General features: G+C 35.8%; 1 protein-coding gene across 9 annotated transcripts in view; it reads right to left on the reverse strand.

Annotated features, from left to right (window-relative positions):
• ACAP2 (ArfGAP with coiled-coil, ankyrin repeat and PH domains 2) overlaps positions 1 to 15,006 on the reverse strand; it is a 68,576-nt gene that overhangs the window by 8,818 nt on the left and 44,752 nt on the right. For 4 of the 9 annotated variants that reach the window (XM_061452824.1, XM_061452820.1, XM_061452821.1 and 1 more), the window contains 14 exons: positions 14,471 to 14,491; positions 11,227 to 11,278; positions 9,790 to 9,890; positions 8,759 to 8,864; positions 8,152 to 8,360; positions 7,866 to 7,935; positions 6,419 to 6,513; positions 4,864 to 5,048; positions 4,424 to 4,528; positions 3,955 to 4,047; positions 2,482 to 2,669; positions 2,090 to 2,199; positions 980 to 1,090; positions 679 to 740 (listed from right to left, as the gene is read on the reverse strand). In XM_061452824.1, coding sequence (XP_061308808.1) covers positions 679 to 740; positions 980 to 1,090; positions 2,090 to 2,199; positions 2,482 to 2,669; positions 3,955 to 4,047; positions 4,424 to 4,528; positions 4,864 to 5,048; positions 6,419 to 6,513; positions 7,866 to 7,935; positions 8,152 to 8,360; positions 8,759 to 8,864; positions 9,790 to 9,890; positions 11,227 to 11,278; positions 14,471 to 14,491 — 1,508 coding nt within the window. The remainder of the gene's footprint in view (positions 1 to 678; positions 741 to 979; positions 1,091 to 2,089; positions 2,200 to 2,481; positions 2,670 to 3,954; positions 4,048 to 4,423; positions 4,529 to 4,863; positions 5,049 to 6,418; positions 6,514 to 7,865; positions 7,936 to 8,151; positions 8,361 to 8,758; positions 8,865 to 9,789; positions 9,891 to 11,226; positions 11,279 to 14,470; positions 14,492 to 15,006) is intronic. The other 5 variants (XM_061452822.1, XM_061452823.1, XM_061452825.1 and 2 more) reach the window with 3 other exon arrangements.

The following is a 15,006-nucleotide window of genomic DNA, read 5'->3' on the forward strand; positions in this document are numbered from 1 at the left end:
TAACTGTTGGCTCGAATGTCTGCCAATTTTTATTATTTTAATCAAATGGTAAGATACTATGCGTACAAAAATACATAAGAATGACTGTTTTGTTTCTTATTTGTATCTTAACAAAAAGTATTTAAAAATAAAAATCTGAGGAAAAAATACTTTCCTATTTCTGTTTGAAGTAATTTTGAAATGTTTGATGTACATTCTTATATTGGTGTGCAAACATTTTTTTTCTTAAAATAAAGAAAAAACAGGAGCATTCCACAGGAAGGAAAATGATATCCTGTCATAAGATGAACTCAACTGCCTCTGAGCAACCTGGGTCAGAAGGCTGCTATTGAATAATGTCAGGTAAATCCTAACGTGACATGAGTTTCAATGGAACATCAATAGGAGAAAACTGTATAGACAACTAGCAGCAAAGAGGTTGGTAATGGCTGTAGTAACCTACACAACTATAATAATGTACTTTAAACACTCTCCTTTTAGGTCCCCTAAATACTCTGACAAAGTCACACCAGCAAATTTCAATGAAGCTTTAACATGTGTCAGTTGTTGATAAAAAACATTACTCTATGAAGCTATTTTAAATTTCCCTCAGATCCTAAGAATCTAATTGTAAACTGATAAATTCCTGAATACATTTCTTATACTGCATTTCAGTATGGTTATTAGTAGAGTATTGACCTGGCTGTCCATAGAGTCCTTCTGATTCACGCATTTCTTCATTCATCCTTGCTAAACGCAACCTGTGATTTAGAAGACAAGAGAACAGTGTCATATTTGAAGCACTAAGAGACTGCAATTCAAGACCTACAATGCACTTCTGAACCTCACACCAGAGGGGGCATCTATGGATACTGCACCCTCTTTGATTTTTCTTTTGCTCTGCCTGTTTTTATGTAAAGGAATTCTGACATTTCTTTTATTTTTAAAGTTGAAACAGAAAACTCTAGTTACCCGGGCAAAACCAGGAGGTACAACTTACAATGTTACAATATCTGCATTTGCAGCTTCTACTGCTATACTCAATGGATCCTTCCCATCTTCATCAGTGGCATGCTGGTTTGCTCCTCGTTTTAGGAATAAACACACTTGTCTGTTTAGAAAAAGCATTTAAAAATCATTTCCATAACAATAAAGGAAGAAGGCAAATAAATTCAAACTGGATGCAATGTATTTGGCTTAAATCACCCAAGTCTCTTGAACAGATCAAAACAGCACTGCTCATCTAGAACAACTAAGATGTTAACACACTAGTAAGCAAAACCTTACTTATTTAATCCACATTACAAAGAGCCTAACTCAAATCACGCTAGCGCAGCAAGAAGTTGAACCCTTCAGAAGCAAGCCTCTACCCTCCTGTATTACCCTCAGGTTGTAGAACCAAAAATCTCATCCCTTTCACGACAACAGACAAGAAGCACTGAGCAGGATAAATCAATACAGGAAAGAATACAGCTCACACATGCCTGATTTACCCAATAGGAACTGATTTGATTTTTATTCTGCTACTATAATTTTCCATCTTTATAAATGGGCAAACTGACCAAGATTACACCTTGAACTCTCCCAAGCTGTTGTACTGTACTTAGAATTTATGAATGCAGTTTGAGCACTACAATCAGATTGTTGTGTCCTCATCTGAGCTGAACTGTTACAGGGTTTCAGTTAAAAGCCATGATTCCAAAACTCGAGATGTAATGCAGTACATTTTGAAATGAGATATACTCCCAGTGCAACACACAAGAGGCATGAGTGAGCAAAAGCCTTGGCTGTTGCACACCATTTCTCCTATTTGTATCATATTTTCTGAGAAACTAAGAAAAATCTCATGAGTCTTCACCAGAAGTTCACACTATTTCAAAGCATTATTAAATACATGTTTAAAATTAGACTAGAGTGTTTTTAAAGGTGTGCTTTGCTAGTGATGGGACTGCCAATTCAAAGTGTTATTTCCTTTCTCTTCACAAAAGTTAAGAAAAACCTAGATCATGAAATGTACTAAAATGCCAGAATATTTGGTGAAATTAAGAAGCTTCACATTAACAACTATAGTAAAGGATGGCCATGTACAGATCCTGGAGCAATGAGTTACCCAGTGTGTCCTAGAACTGTGGCGTGGTGCAGAGGTCCCCTTCCCTTCATGTCCCTGATGTTCACATTGGCCCCATTCTGCAGCAAAAACTCACAAGTAACCAATGAACCCTATGGAATAAAAGCAAAGAAACAATTCAGCACCAGATCTCTAGAATAAGAGCCAAACCTGCTCTGCCTTCTCACTGAGTCATGTGGCAAAGGGAACAAAAAGAATTTGCTTCCATATCAAATTTAAACACTGCTACGTTATACAATTCCAAACAAAGCATTAACAGGAAAAAAATAGTTCAGAAACAACTTTGTTGTTAAAAAAAAACCCAGTGACACAGAAATATCCCTGTTATTCCACTTCCCTTACTCCCACATCAGTTAGTGCTGTACATCACATACCCCTCGCACTGCCTGAATGAGTGGTGTTGCTTTGTTTTCTTCTAGGTTGACCCAGTTTACTTCAGCTCCATGAGCCAATGCTTCCGCCATATCAGGAAGATTCTTCTCAAAGGCAGCTTGATACAGCTGCAATCCTGGACTATGCTGCTTAGAGTTGCAGAACACAGAAGACTCGTGCTTGTCTCCTTCTGGAGGGAAAAAAAAAAAAAGCTTATCCAACCTCTTTTTATTAGGTACCTCCTGGAATTCTGAGCAAAAATGTAATTTCTCTGGTGTAAGGTAGCTCCAGTTTTGCAGAACACTATGCATTGTTGTCTCATTCTGCCAGGACAAGTCACAGATGCCTTTAGCTTGTTCCAGCATTCAGGCATGGCCACTTCACAGAATTATTATTGCGTAGAAAACATTATCTCCCCCAGTACTGGCATGTGTGCATATCCTTCAACTTACAAATTCCATATAATTTTTAAGAAATTATTTCAGGTTAGCAGTGTGGTTTAACCTATACAGCAAGATATGAATAGCACTAATTTCCTGCATATAGTCATACAAATATACCTTCATCTGCAACAGCTGGATAGAGTTGAATATGAGACTAATACTGTTCTGACCTGATTTTTGTTAAAAGATAGCATTGTTATTTACTGATTACTTGTGCTGCTATAATCTTTTGGACTAAAGCATAATCTCTCTTATCATCTTGATAAGTTATACGGAATGAAGTCTGAGAGATAAAGACTTTGTCATATATAAGCTTTCATGAGCTACAGCATCCTAAGTGTTTCGACAACGCAGTCAAAAAAAAGCATCGAAGCCTCATACTGCTTGCCTACAAACCACAGCTGCGAACTACTGGATTTAAAACATACCTCAGAAGAGTGCTTTGATGTAGAAGAGTAAGTTTGCTTTACAAATAATGTTCTGAATATTTTGACAGACCATACTCAATACCTCTGTCAGACAAGAATGCTAATATTAAATAGCAAATAATTTCATCAATAAGTTTATAAAACATTCAGTAAAGAGGGAGTAATACTTAAAGACATGGTCGATTCCACATAAGCAGAAAACAGAACAATTAAGCAAGAATACTCAAACAACATGTAAAAGCCCGTTATCTGTGACTTAATAGCAATTTCATCGCCAAAGATTTAACTATTTATAAAAGGATTATACATTTCTGTGGAGACTTGTCTATAAAAATGAAGCATTGCTCTGTCTGTGAAAAAATGCAGTTCTGGCTTAGTATCATCTGACTGGAAAAAAAAATTACTCTTTGAACTCATTTAGAAGGATTCAAAGTCATTGTTGCTACCAAGCCCAGAGGACAGAAAGGTCACTCAAGCAATTACCACTATTATTAAAAATGTTTCAGCCCACCAGGTAGGAAAGACATGAATCATATCTTTTTTACAAGAACATGCTACCAAGAAGTGATTAAATTTTCATTTTACAATAGAAAGCTCAACACACCTGGTTCATACAAGCTGTTGGCTGATACAGTAGAGGCAAGGTGTTCTCTGCTGTCATTAACACTCTGCTGGATCCCACTGTCACTGCTTTGCACTGTTTTGGAGAAAAACTGTGATTACTATGCAGACTTCAAGTTACCTGCTCTTCACAGATACCATGATAATAAAGCAAACTCTTATACTTGGTCCCGAACACATAGGTTTTTTTTTAATGACTAGTAATTATTTGATAGTGCATCCACAGAAAAATATGAAGACACATATTGCAACCATAACATCTGTAATAATAATAAATGTCAAAGATTATTAGAAAGGAAAAGATCAGGATAAGTAAAAAAGCTTAAGTTATTTCATGAAAACACTAAGCAATGCAGTAGCCTGGAGGAAATAGATTCAAGGCAGGGAGATGGCCACAACACACAATGGATCACTAGTGCAAATACTGAACACGCCATAGCTGTAGTACTTACTACTACGTAGTTTTGAAGAGGTATCAAAGTAGGAGAAGAGTGAATCTAGTTCATCGGGACAGAACAGAGACTCCCGCCTCGCCTCGTCGCTACTTACAGCAACCGCTGGGACATGCAAGTTAGCAAAGCACAAAGCAGGCAGTAAGGAGGGGATAGGGCAGGAAAGAACGTTATTGGAAAAAATAAGAAGAATGAAAATATGGAGGAAAGAAGGTGGTTAATATGTTTCTGAATAAGCATCCCCACTCCAAACTCTTCCCCACCTAAAAATGCACGTCTGAATAAACCTTTTCTCCCCCATACTTTTGAACTAGGCTATGACCTATTTAAAAATCAGATTCTGGTTTCTCTGCAGGAGGCAGGAAATCAATTAATACAAAAAATATGTTACTTAAAAAAGAATGTGGGTAACATAGCTAAGGAGAGAAGTGTGTAAATACCTTTATGGGCTGCCACACCCTGTTCCCCTGCCAAAAGGGATTTTTCAGGGCCACTGTGCCTTTTCTCTTCCTTACTTTGAGGCAAACCTTTTGTTCCAGATTGAGGCAGAGATACTGATGCAGGCTGCTTCTCTACAAACTTTCTTTCCACATATTTTGCTCTGATGTATGCCTCCTTCTCCTGCCTGTCATATAGAAAAATACTATAGTTCATAAGCTAATATTTTAGTATTAAAACAATGTCCACTTCATACTAAAGCCAGTATCCAAAACTGTAGTTTGGCGTTGCATGTAAGACACATTTTCAGTACATTTTCAGAAATACAAAAAGGACGTTGTATAACTCCTTCTGGATTCTTGATTAAATTTTGCATAAAGCTCAAAAGAAGGTAATCTTGTTAAGTTCGTATATGTTGGTTTTCTTATGGTTTTTTTTCTTCAGGCAGAGGACTTATAAAGTGGTATGTGGAAGAAATAAGCATTAATTACTGTATGTTACTTCTCAGTATTAATCCTTTATACATGTTTTACATTGTTAATAACCAATTAACACAGCATACATTTAGTTTCTTAGGTAAATATAAACTGCAACATTTGTTAAAGAACATCAAGATTGCACAAGAAAACAATAATAATTAGCCTCAGGTAGGCACAGCCACCAGTTCCTTAACGTATACGGAAATAGTTTTTCTTGTAACCTGAGGTTATCACCTTAAAACACACACTCTACTTGTGACAAACTGATGAAATGGCCTATACAAGTATTACTATAGAAACTCCTGATAAGTAGTTATCCCTAGAAGGAAAATGTAGCAGATCTCCTACACTATTTATGTTATCGTTGTCTCCTAATTGCCAACACTTTATAAGCTGCTGTTTTCTTTACCACAAAACTGCCTGATAGAAAGAAGTACAAAACGGGAAAGCTGGTAAAAAAAAAACAAACTTTAAAAAGAAATCTTATGCAGCAGAACAAAACATTAGGAAACCACCTTCAAACACAAATTAGTGCCAGAGAGAAAGGGAAGACAACAGTACAATCATAAGAAGGTTGCTGTAAAGCAGCAGCACTCATGTACAATGCAAACAAAGAGAGCATTCTCGGGATCAGGGAACAAAAGTTGAACTCAAAGTCACTGTAAACAAAAGGCACAGCTACAGGTTCCTTCCAGGAGCGCTCACAGACCAAGTAAAGCTGGCTGAGATGGTACAAAGCAGACGGGAAACAAAAGCAACATGCCCACACTAGTGAGACAGAACAGGATACTATAGAGTTGTCATCAAAAGGAGAGACCAAGATCAGAAAAAATAAACAACCAACCAATCCACATGAACAGAAACGTAAACAGAACATGAAGCACAAAGGGACCAACAGAAGGAATTCCCAGTAAAGACAGAAAGTGAGATAAAGGGGAACACAAAACATACTGATGATAGGGGGAAACAGAGTAAATCACAGTTAACAGTTAAACACAGTTAACTGACAGTGTCTTTTAAAGCTGGAGGCTGAATGAAGCAACATGAAAAGGAAGAGGCACTGCTAGTAAACTCCTACCTTTGGCTTCCATGTTGTGGCTTCTTTACTCCCACTTTTTCCAACTTGGCTTCATAAATTCTATTTATGACATCATTTCCCAATTCACACATAAGCTATGAAGCAAAATAAGTAAATTCAAATACAGCTACAAAAGGCTTCATCTACTTAGTTGTTTTTAACCTCACTCAGCCTATTTTTACAACTTAGTATTTTTATTGGTAAAAGTACACTTGCAAAACTAAACATGGGTTTATATCATGATAATGAAACGATCAGTGAATAGAGAGCCTAAATTCTGAGTAAGACAGCAAGAAAACATGGTCACTCTTAAAGCACGATTCCTTTCTGAAAAAGGACTGCAAAAATTACCATCTGTCATTCAAGATTTTTTTTTTTGTGCAATCAGAATGACATCTTCAGGCCTCATTAACAAAGGTACTCTTTTCCACCAGCTTTGCTAGTACCTATTCCTATCCCATCAGCAAGAGACAATTAAATCAGTTCCATTCCATCTTGTCCCACAGACAGTTTTGCTAAACCATAATGTGTTATGTCTACAGAAAAAGACCAAAGGCAGTAAGTAAGCCTGCAGACACTACTTTAAGGAGAACTTGGCCCAAGAAGTCCAACTTACTGATGGCAACGAACAGGCTTCTTGCTTCCAATACCAGGTAGAACATTCTGCTCTGGTATTTACATGAGCAAGACAAGGGGTGTTGTTTTGTTTTTTTTTTGTTGTTGTTGTTGTTGTTGTTGTGTCCTCAGCATGAACACACTGATACTAAAATTATTTAAGGTTAAACCACAGGACAAACACCCCTACTTATATTGTGTCTTTTGATTATTCAGAATGGAGAAGCAATACCTAACTACCAGAACGTCACAGCTAGAAACAAATGCCTTGCATTAGTTAGCCAATTGCACACAAGCCTCCCATGCATGAGTTCCTATTTCGGTATTTCAAAGTTACCCAATTTGCATAACCATGTATTTCAAGCTAGAATTTTGGCACACGAGCAGTTGCACAGGTGTCCCCCTACAAGCCAGGACAGTACGGAATCAAGATTTCACTGTAAGAGCTGGTATTTGAATTTTCAACTATGACCATGCTTTAGGCTGATGTAACACTTCCAAAATTTTTAAGCCCACTACATTATTGGTCTGTAAATAGATTTCCCTTTTTATATATTGAAGTACCAGATGAAACTTACTACTCAAAGTGCATTTGCAAACCTGAAGGTGTCACAAGTTCCTCTGACTTGCAAATTTGTACCAGGAATGACTACTGCTACCACATGTATTATAAGAAAGTATGAACAAAAAAACCCAACTATGAACATTTTCTACTCAAAGGCAGAAACATGCACTAGGAAAAAATGCGCTTCCCCCATTGAACTTTCTGATGCAGAGGCTTTAGAACAACAATTTAAGTACCAAATAGAAACTCATTTCAAAACTATCATACCTTTAGAAGTTCAGGTTCCCATGAATCCAGTGTTAAAGATCTTACTTTTGAAAAGTGGACTCCCAAGCTCCTAAACAGCATGAAAAAAATACTAATCTGTAACTACATGCTATGTCTTACCTCACACAGCTTTACCATTAATTTATGCAAATAAAGCAGTTACCTTAATTCTGTTTACAAACAGGGGTCTCTAATCATGCTTCAGTATACATTTGAAGAGGCAAACACCACCCTTCCTAATTAAGTCAATGCATACATCAAATACAGTTCTGAAATGTTCCCCAACCTGTGTATCCCAGAGCACTCAATGCACAGCGTGATTCCTAAGTTGATACTGGCCCAGCGAGGATCTGCCAAACCACAATCACAGCAGGCAGCATTACCAGGAATACACTGAACTCGCTGCAGAGCACTTTCTCCCTTTAACAACTTCTCTTTTGTCTCACTCCCAGATTCTAGGCTTCCAGCAGAAGGGGATGATTTCTTTTCCTGTTTCTAAAAAAGGAAACAAACAAAAACAGAAACACACACCAAATTAAAGAAATAAAAGTCCTATGGATACCGACTGGGCACTAGGATCTTAGAAAAGTAACTTCTGCATTTAAGGCCAAGGAGGGCCAGACGACTGAAAAAGCTATTTTAGAAAAAATATAGAACCAAATATAGGAGTAGCTTATGAATTTTAATCACACTACAGAAAAATCTCATCAAAACATACAGGCCAAAGTAACATTATTAAGATTAGTAAACACAGCCTTCAAAGTTTCACTGCATTTCCACTGGAAGACAGTGGATTCTTTTTGTTCCTCTCCACTTGCAAAAAGATGTTTTCTCTATTTTTAATTTCCAGGATCTAAAGGGGTGGTTATTGTTTGGTTGATTTTTAAACTTACCTCAGATTCATCCCCTTTCTCTCTATATGCTGTAGCAATACTGGTCTGAACAGCTTTAATCCATGCCTGCCGCAGCTTTTCCGAGTCCGCCTGAAGCATGCAGCTTCTGTGACAAATTACATGTGTACTCAAGATTCAGAGACTGACCAAGCAGCTAACATCAAACAACAAATTGTTCAATAAAATAGAGAAAGTCTCTTTTATCACAAGTATATTGTTTAGCAGGCATCATCTAATATACCCAATTATTTTGAGAGAACAAAACAGCTAACCTTTTATAAGTGACAAACTTTTCAAAACTATTTGCAGGTAGTGCTAAAACACAGATACAACTCTTCAAATAACCCAGAGAATAAGTTAGCTTCCTATTCCCTTTCTTCTTCCAATTTTGTCATTTTTATATGCTCACATGCATTTTACCTCTGTGACTAATTACACAAGACAGAAGTATCAGTCTTACATATACAGTTTAATTAATGTAAACCTAATTAGTTTACAATTTAATTAATGCAAATATGGTCACATCTAAAATCATTAATGAGAAATCCACATCCTGCCCTTGCTGTATGCAGCAGGACTGCCATACTTCTCCAAATACAGCTGATAAACTGCACTGCTAAAGCTGAAAGATAATCTTTATTTGGTGGCTTCATTTATTGCATTATGAAATGTAATTTAACACTATTGAGACAACAACTTATTAATATGCTTCTCTTTCAATACACCAATCAAATCTGGAGAAACCGAGATCTGTTTTTACATTACTGAGTAGCTCACTAGTATCAGTAACTACTAAGTTACAACAGCTCCTCGCAAGAATGCATGTTTATTTTAATGCCAAAAGTGAACTAAACACTAGGAACACTTCTCACAGCATCACTTACTGTTAGCCAAAATTTCAGGGAACAGAATTGTTCAGATACTTTTCCTGTTTAGATCTGTCCCAAGAGAAATGTTAATCTCCCATTTGAAGACAACTGAATGTAACTACTTTTTATATTTTTAAATAAACATGCTCCATCTCTTCTTACTTTGTTGGAGAAACCACCTCAAAACAGAAACGTCTTTCTATGTCTTCACAGTGCTTAACTGTGCAAAGCCGCAAGTCTTCAACAACTACTGTGGGATTATCCTAAGAGACAAAAATTAACAAAAAAAGTCAGAGGAAAGCTAAAGTTGCCAAGAGTTCCATATTATCTAGAATTTAATTCTATTTGCTTGTTTACATAATTTTTTTTTCTCCAAAATATAATTTTAATTAGGTGGAATCAGAGGTACTTTGCAGGAAATATTTAGATACATTTTAATGCTTAGTTATATTTAATGAACATTTACCACAAACTTTGTAAATTCCTTTTTGCCTACAATCCACTTCACTAAATAATCAACACCTTATTCAAAACAACAGTATTAAAAAGAGTTTAAAGATACTTTCTAAGAAATACAATTAACTCACAAATAACAAATATTATTTTGAAATTTTGAAAATTTTCATTCTGAAAATTTGATTCAATTCATACAAATCCTGTTCTAAGCTAACAGCTCTTCAAAGCTGTATTGAAAAAGTAATTGGAATTCACAAATGCAGAACGCCCAACTCAAATGTGCTCATACAAACTCAACTGTTTCTTTTCCCACTACAAAAATTAAGATCTTTGATTTGTTACCACCAGGTAACAAGGGACATGCTCTGAACCTGGTCTGTTAAGACTGAAGAGAAATGAACTCAAACTCTTCCTTCTCTACACCCCACGCCCCCACCCCACCCATACAGTTCTCTGCTTTTTTCCAGAATGGAAAACAGCTACAGCTATGTGGCACAAAAGCAGATTCTAGAACAGTGAACAAAGGAGCATAGGCCCAAATGTTGCTTGAAAAGGCTGGCTTTACAGCCTGGGGCAGTGCTATGCTTGCTGCTGTAATATACAACTGTACTTTCTCACCAGCAGAAAAACAGATACTGCTGAACCACCCCACATTTTTAGTATTAAATACACGTATATGGTATTCCTGACTGTTTCCTGACAAATGATTTCATGCCATTTTTAATCCTCTGCTCTCTCTCCAGCTGCTAAATTGGGTATGTGAACCCAGTAAGTAACAGGAGGGAACAGGTCCTGAAAGAGTTAAAAACAACTGCTGGAAGAACAGGATGGAGTATTTCCCAGTCAGCAAGTGAGTACAAGCCTTTTGGGACCAACAACTTTTAAGGCTCTTCAGAAACCTTTTCTGCAACAAGGTAACAAACCCCAAGCCAATAATTATGTGCTTACAAGTCACTACACAGGAATCCCAAAATCTGTAAGCACAGCTATTAATCTAATTTTACAAAGGAGAAACTAATTTAGAAACAGCAGTAGGCTGTTGAAGACCACACAGGATGCCAGCATCAGCACTGTTTGTCCTTCCCCAATCAATCAGGAAAACCATCACCCAGGCCCCAGACTATGCCAGCTTTTGATACCTACCTTAAATTTCTTCTGGTACACAAGTTGGTTATTTTGTATTGAGAACCAGCGCCTATTCAAATGAAGAGACATCCAGAGAATACATAACTAATTTTACAGTGCTTATTTGACTGAAATGTGCTAATACACAGTCTACAGAGAGACTGCCTAAAAGAATTCACAAAATTAATGCCATAGTCAGTTTTGCCAAGTATTGAGAGAACAATGAAAAAAAGGTAAAGCAGAGACAAAACAGAAAAGAGAGCAAGGTTCAGATAATTTGAGTCATAAACAAATACATTCATGTTACGACATTAGTTAAGATACCACACAAAACATTTTCATTTCAAAGAGCATGTACTTCTGTATTTCAGCAGTAAATTACATTTTAAAGTAATTGTTTGATAAGACAAATTCAGACAGTTTGAATAACAAAAATCCTTGAACTATGTGAGCTACTCACTCCTGAACTATTTTTGAGTATAACTAATAAATAGCTTACTAAGGCACTAAAATTCCTACCGTTGCTCTCCCCATGCAGGTTTTACATCTATCTATAGTTAGTATTTCTTAAAATTTTAGATGCTGAAACAAAAAGATTGCATACAAAACCAAAGCAAAACCAAGAAAACCTTTTAAGTAAGATCCTAACTTAAGCCTCAGCTTTGTAGAAAAATATCGAACAAAAGATTTAATGAAGGCAGCCTATAAAATCCAAAAGATAATGTAACACTTACAAACTCCTCTGAACTCTATCCTTCCTTGTCAAACTCACTGTGCAGATAGGATACTGTTCATAAAGAACGGAAATATCATTCATGTTTTGGAAAAAATTGCAAGTCCTTCAGATCTCTAACAAGGCATTTTATCAGACTGCTAAATATAAAAAAGCGGCAAATATAACCATACATGTCTAGCTCTTCTGGGGATGAACAAAACAAAAGCTAACCAATCATCACTGGTTTTGAACTGACAAAAAATGAAGGGAATGTAAAACATAACTGAGCCCTGCAGAGAAATGTACACTTCTTGGTTTTGTTCAGGTTTATAATGTGAACCTGTGTTTATCACAGCATAATTCCCCAGTGCCTCAAATACTCCACTTATACCACATTTCACTTTCCCCTGCACTGCAAATAGTTTGAATGGCAACACGATATAAAATACTGAATGCAACATATCTTGTTATTCTCCACAGGCTGTTGAACTTGTAGATACAGGTTACTACAATTAGTAACAAGAAGGGTCCATGTAGTTTTTCAACCACCACAAGCCATTCATGAAAAGAAGCGAAGATTAAGAAAAATTAAGATAAAGTTAGATTCAAATCAGAAATTCTAATATTTGTTAGAAAAGTTAGTATTTCATAGACAGATGAGATTCTACCTTTTAAGAATATTTTCAAATGTTGTGCAGATATATTTAATTTTAAAAGTAATTTTAAAAGGAACAACAGGATCTTCTTTTAATACTGGGTTTCAAACATAGTAACAGACATCTTTCTGCCTTAAGTTAACTAAACAGAATAATGAAAAAGTTAATTACTTCTTCAATTTATTAACAGTAGTAGTTTTGGTCACTGCTATTTAAAAGGTATCACCTTTACCATCTATTAAAAAAAAAAACCAAACCCTACAGATGCAGTAACTAAGCCTCAAATATGAGCGTAAGTTAGGTTATTGCTAATATTTAAATAGGTAACTTAAAAAGTAGACTAGAAAATAAATTCCAGCTTTTTTATGTGCTTTTGTCAAACAGAACAGCAAATAGAAAAGCACGGAAAGCAGTGCTTAAGTGATAAGGAAGAAAAAATAAAAATTAAGCCTTGCCCCAAGATAACATGCAACAGAGCAAATCCTTAACAATAGCCTTAGGTGGTGTAATTAACTTCATAAATGTAATGCTTCATTTATTCTACAGCTAAATATTTAGTGAGTTACTGAAGTAAGAAAGCTCCAATCTGATTCACTGGATATAGGTGAGCACACAAACTGTAAAACAAATTTGTGTCATCTTTAAACCCTAGTCTAAAAATTTTCAAAGTATTTCAGACCCTTTTTTTTCCTAGTAGAGAAATTAAATCTGTTTAAGAGAACTTTCAAGTGCAACCAAAAAAGGGGGAGGGAGTTGGTATTTATTTGTTGTAAGGAAATATATTGAGCAAGATCAACAATTTAGAATGTAGTATAACTTGAAGATCACACTTCTGAAGTAGATGTCAAAAGAAAAAAAAAAGTTAACACATTTTATTGTATGCTTGAAAAAACAGAAGTGTCAGACTGCCCTCCAACACATGAGCACCACAGCAGTTTTATTCAGGCCAAAATATTTGAGTTATTTCATATTAACTATGTACCATCAATAAATTCCATTAATTACTGTAAAGAGAGAAACTGCTGGGGGTCTACAGCAGTAACAGCCAAGAGGCTTTCAGGTACAATAAATGTACAGAAGGTGCTATTATACAGTATGCAACCTCTATCCTGTTGTAAGATTTATTGCTCGTAAACCTTTAGGCAACATGTGCGTATTAAGTACTGACCATTGTCAAAGTTTCTTTAAATGCGTCATTCTGTCAGTAACAGGAGAGGAGCATGGTGAAGGAGAAAACATACTTGGGGAATCTTTGAGTAATTTGCACTGCCTCAGTGGTGCTTAGATATAGCTGTTTGGGTTTAGAAACTGAATGTTTTCCAACATTTATACCCACACAATAAAAAAATCTAAAGTAAATCAGAAACAATACAAAATTCATTGAAAAACACTGCAAATTTTTGAGAACTGAGTAATAAAAAAAATCCAAAACCTTAAATTTTTATAATTAAAAAAATGAATCGTGCTTATTGATTCTCAAAAGGAAATCTTTTTCTTCACCAGTTGCTATCAGCATGCAAATAAACCAGAGTGATTTAAGAATGCACAACATTTAAAAGTCACATCTTTATTTCCAATGCAGTTGATAAGAAAAAAATCTCACCAACTTCAACTGGAAAAAGTCAAAAACACCGATCATATAACGCTCACAAGTTTGAGTGCAGAAACTTTAATTCCTTTTCAGCTATATCTAGCTCTATCTTTCTTATTCTTTTAAAGTTGTTGAGCAGCAGGTATACTGGGGCATCCCAGGCAGAATCCTTCTGTTATTTTCTTAGACTAAGCCGTTTATACATCCATTGCAAGTAATCAAAATTAAATGCAGGGTTAATGAAGAGCTGTTTGCGTGCCAAAGAAACATCGGGAAGGTAAAAAAGAAGCTGGTTGGTACCTGATGTGATCTGGCTTTTTCCTGTCATGTGAAAAAATGGGGTAGGATTAAAACATAAGGGAAAGAAGGAGAAGGAAATGAAAAATGCAAAATGAGCAAAATAAGCAAAGAATTAGCATGATCTGAAAATACAGCAGAATTAAAAAGGAAAACATTTAACACATCCAACCTAAAACCTATGCAGATTATAGCAGGGCATAATAAATGTGTTTCTCCCTACACACATTTATTTATGTATATCTTTGTTCATGATACAGACTCATTCTTCATTTTAATTTCTAGGAACTAAAACAGCTTTCCACCTGCTGCTCCACAATAATAAATGCACCTGATTTCATCTCCTGATGCCTTAAGAAAAATGGTATACGATGAGATATTATTTACAAACAGACATACTTCCAAAAACCAGGTCTCCATTGCTGTAAGGCCTTCCAGTATAAAGATATGATTTTGATTCCACTAAAGTGTATTATCTGAAATACTCACAAACATTATATGCTATCCATTTAGTCACAACAAAATGAGGCTGCAAAATC

The sequence above is a fragment of the Pezoporus flaviventris genome, unplaced genomic scaffold, assembly GCF_033815535.1.
Source record: "Pezoporus flaviventris isolate CSIRO_AGI_PZ_B2104156 unplaced genomic scaffold, CSIRO_AGI_Pfla_v1 ptg000013l, whole genome shotgun sequence".
NCBI classification, from domain to species: Eukaryota; Metazoa; Chordata; class Aves; order Psittaciformes; family Psittacidae; genus Pezoporus; species Pezoporus flaviventris.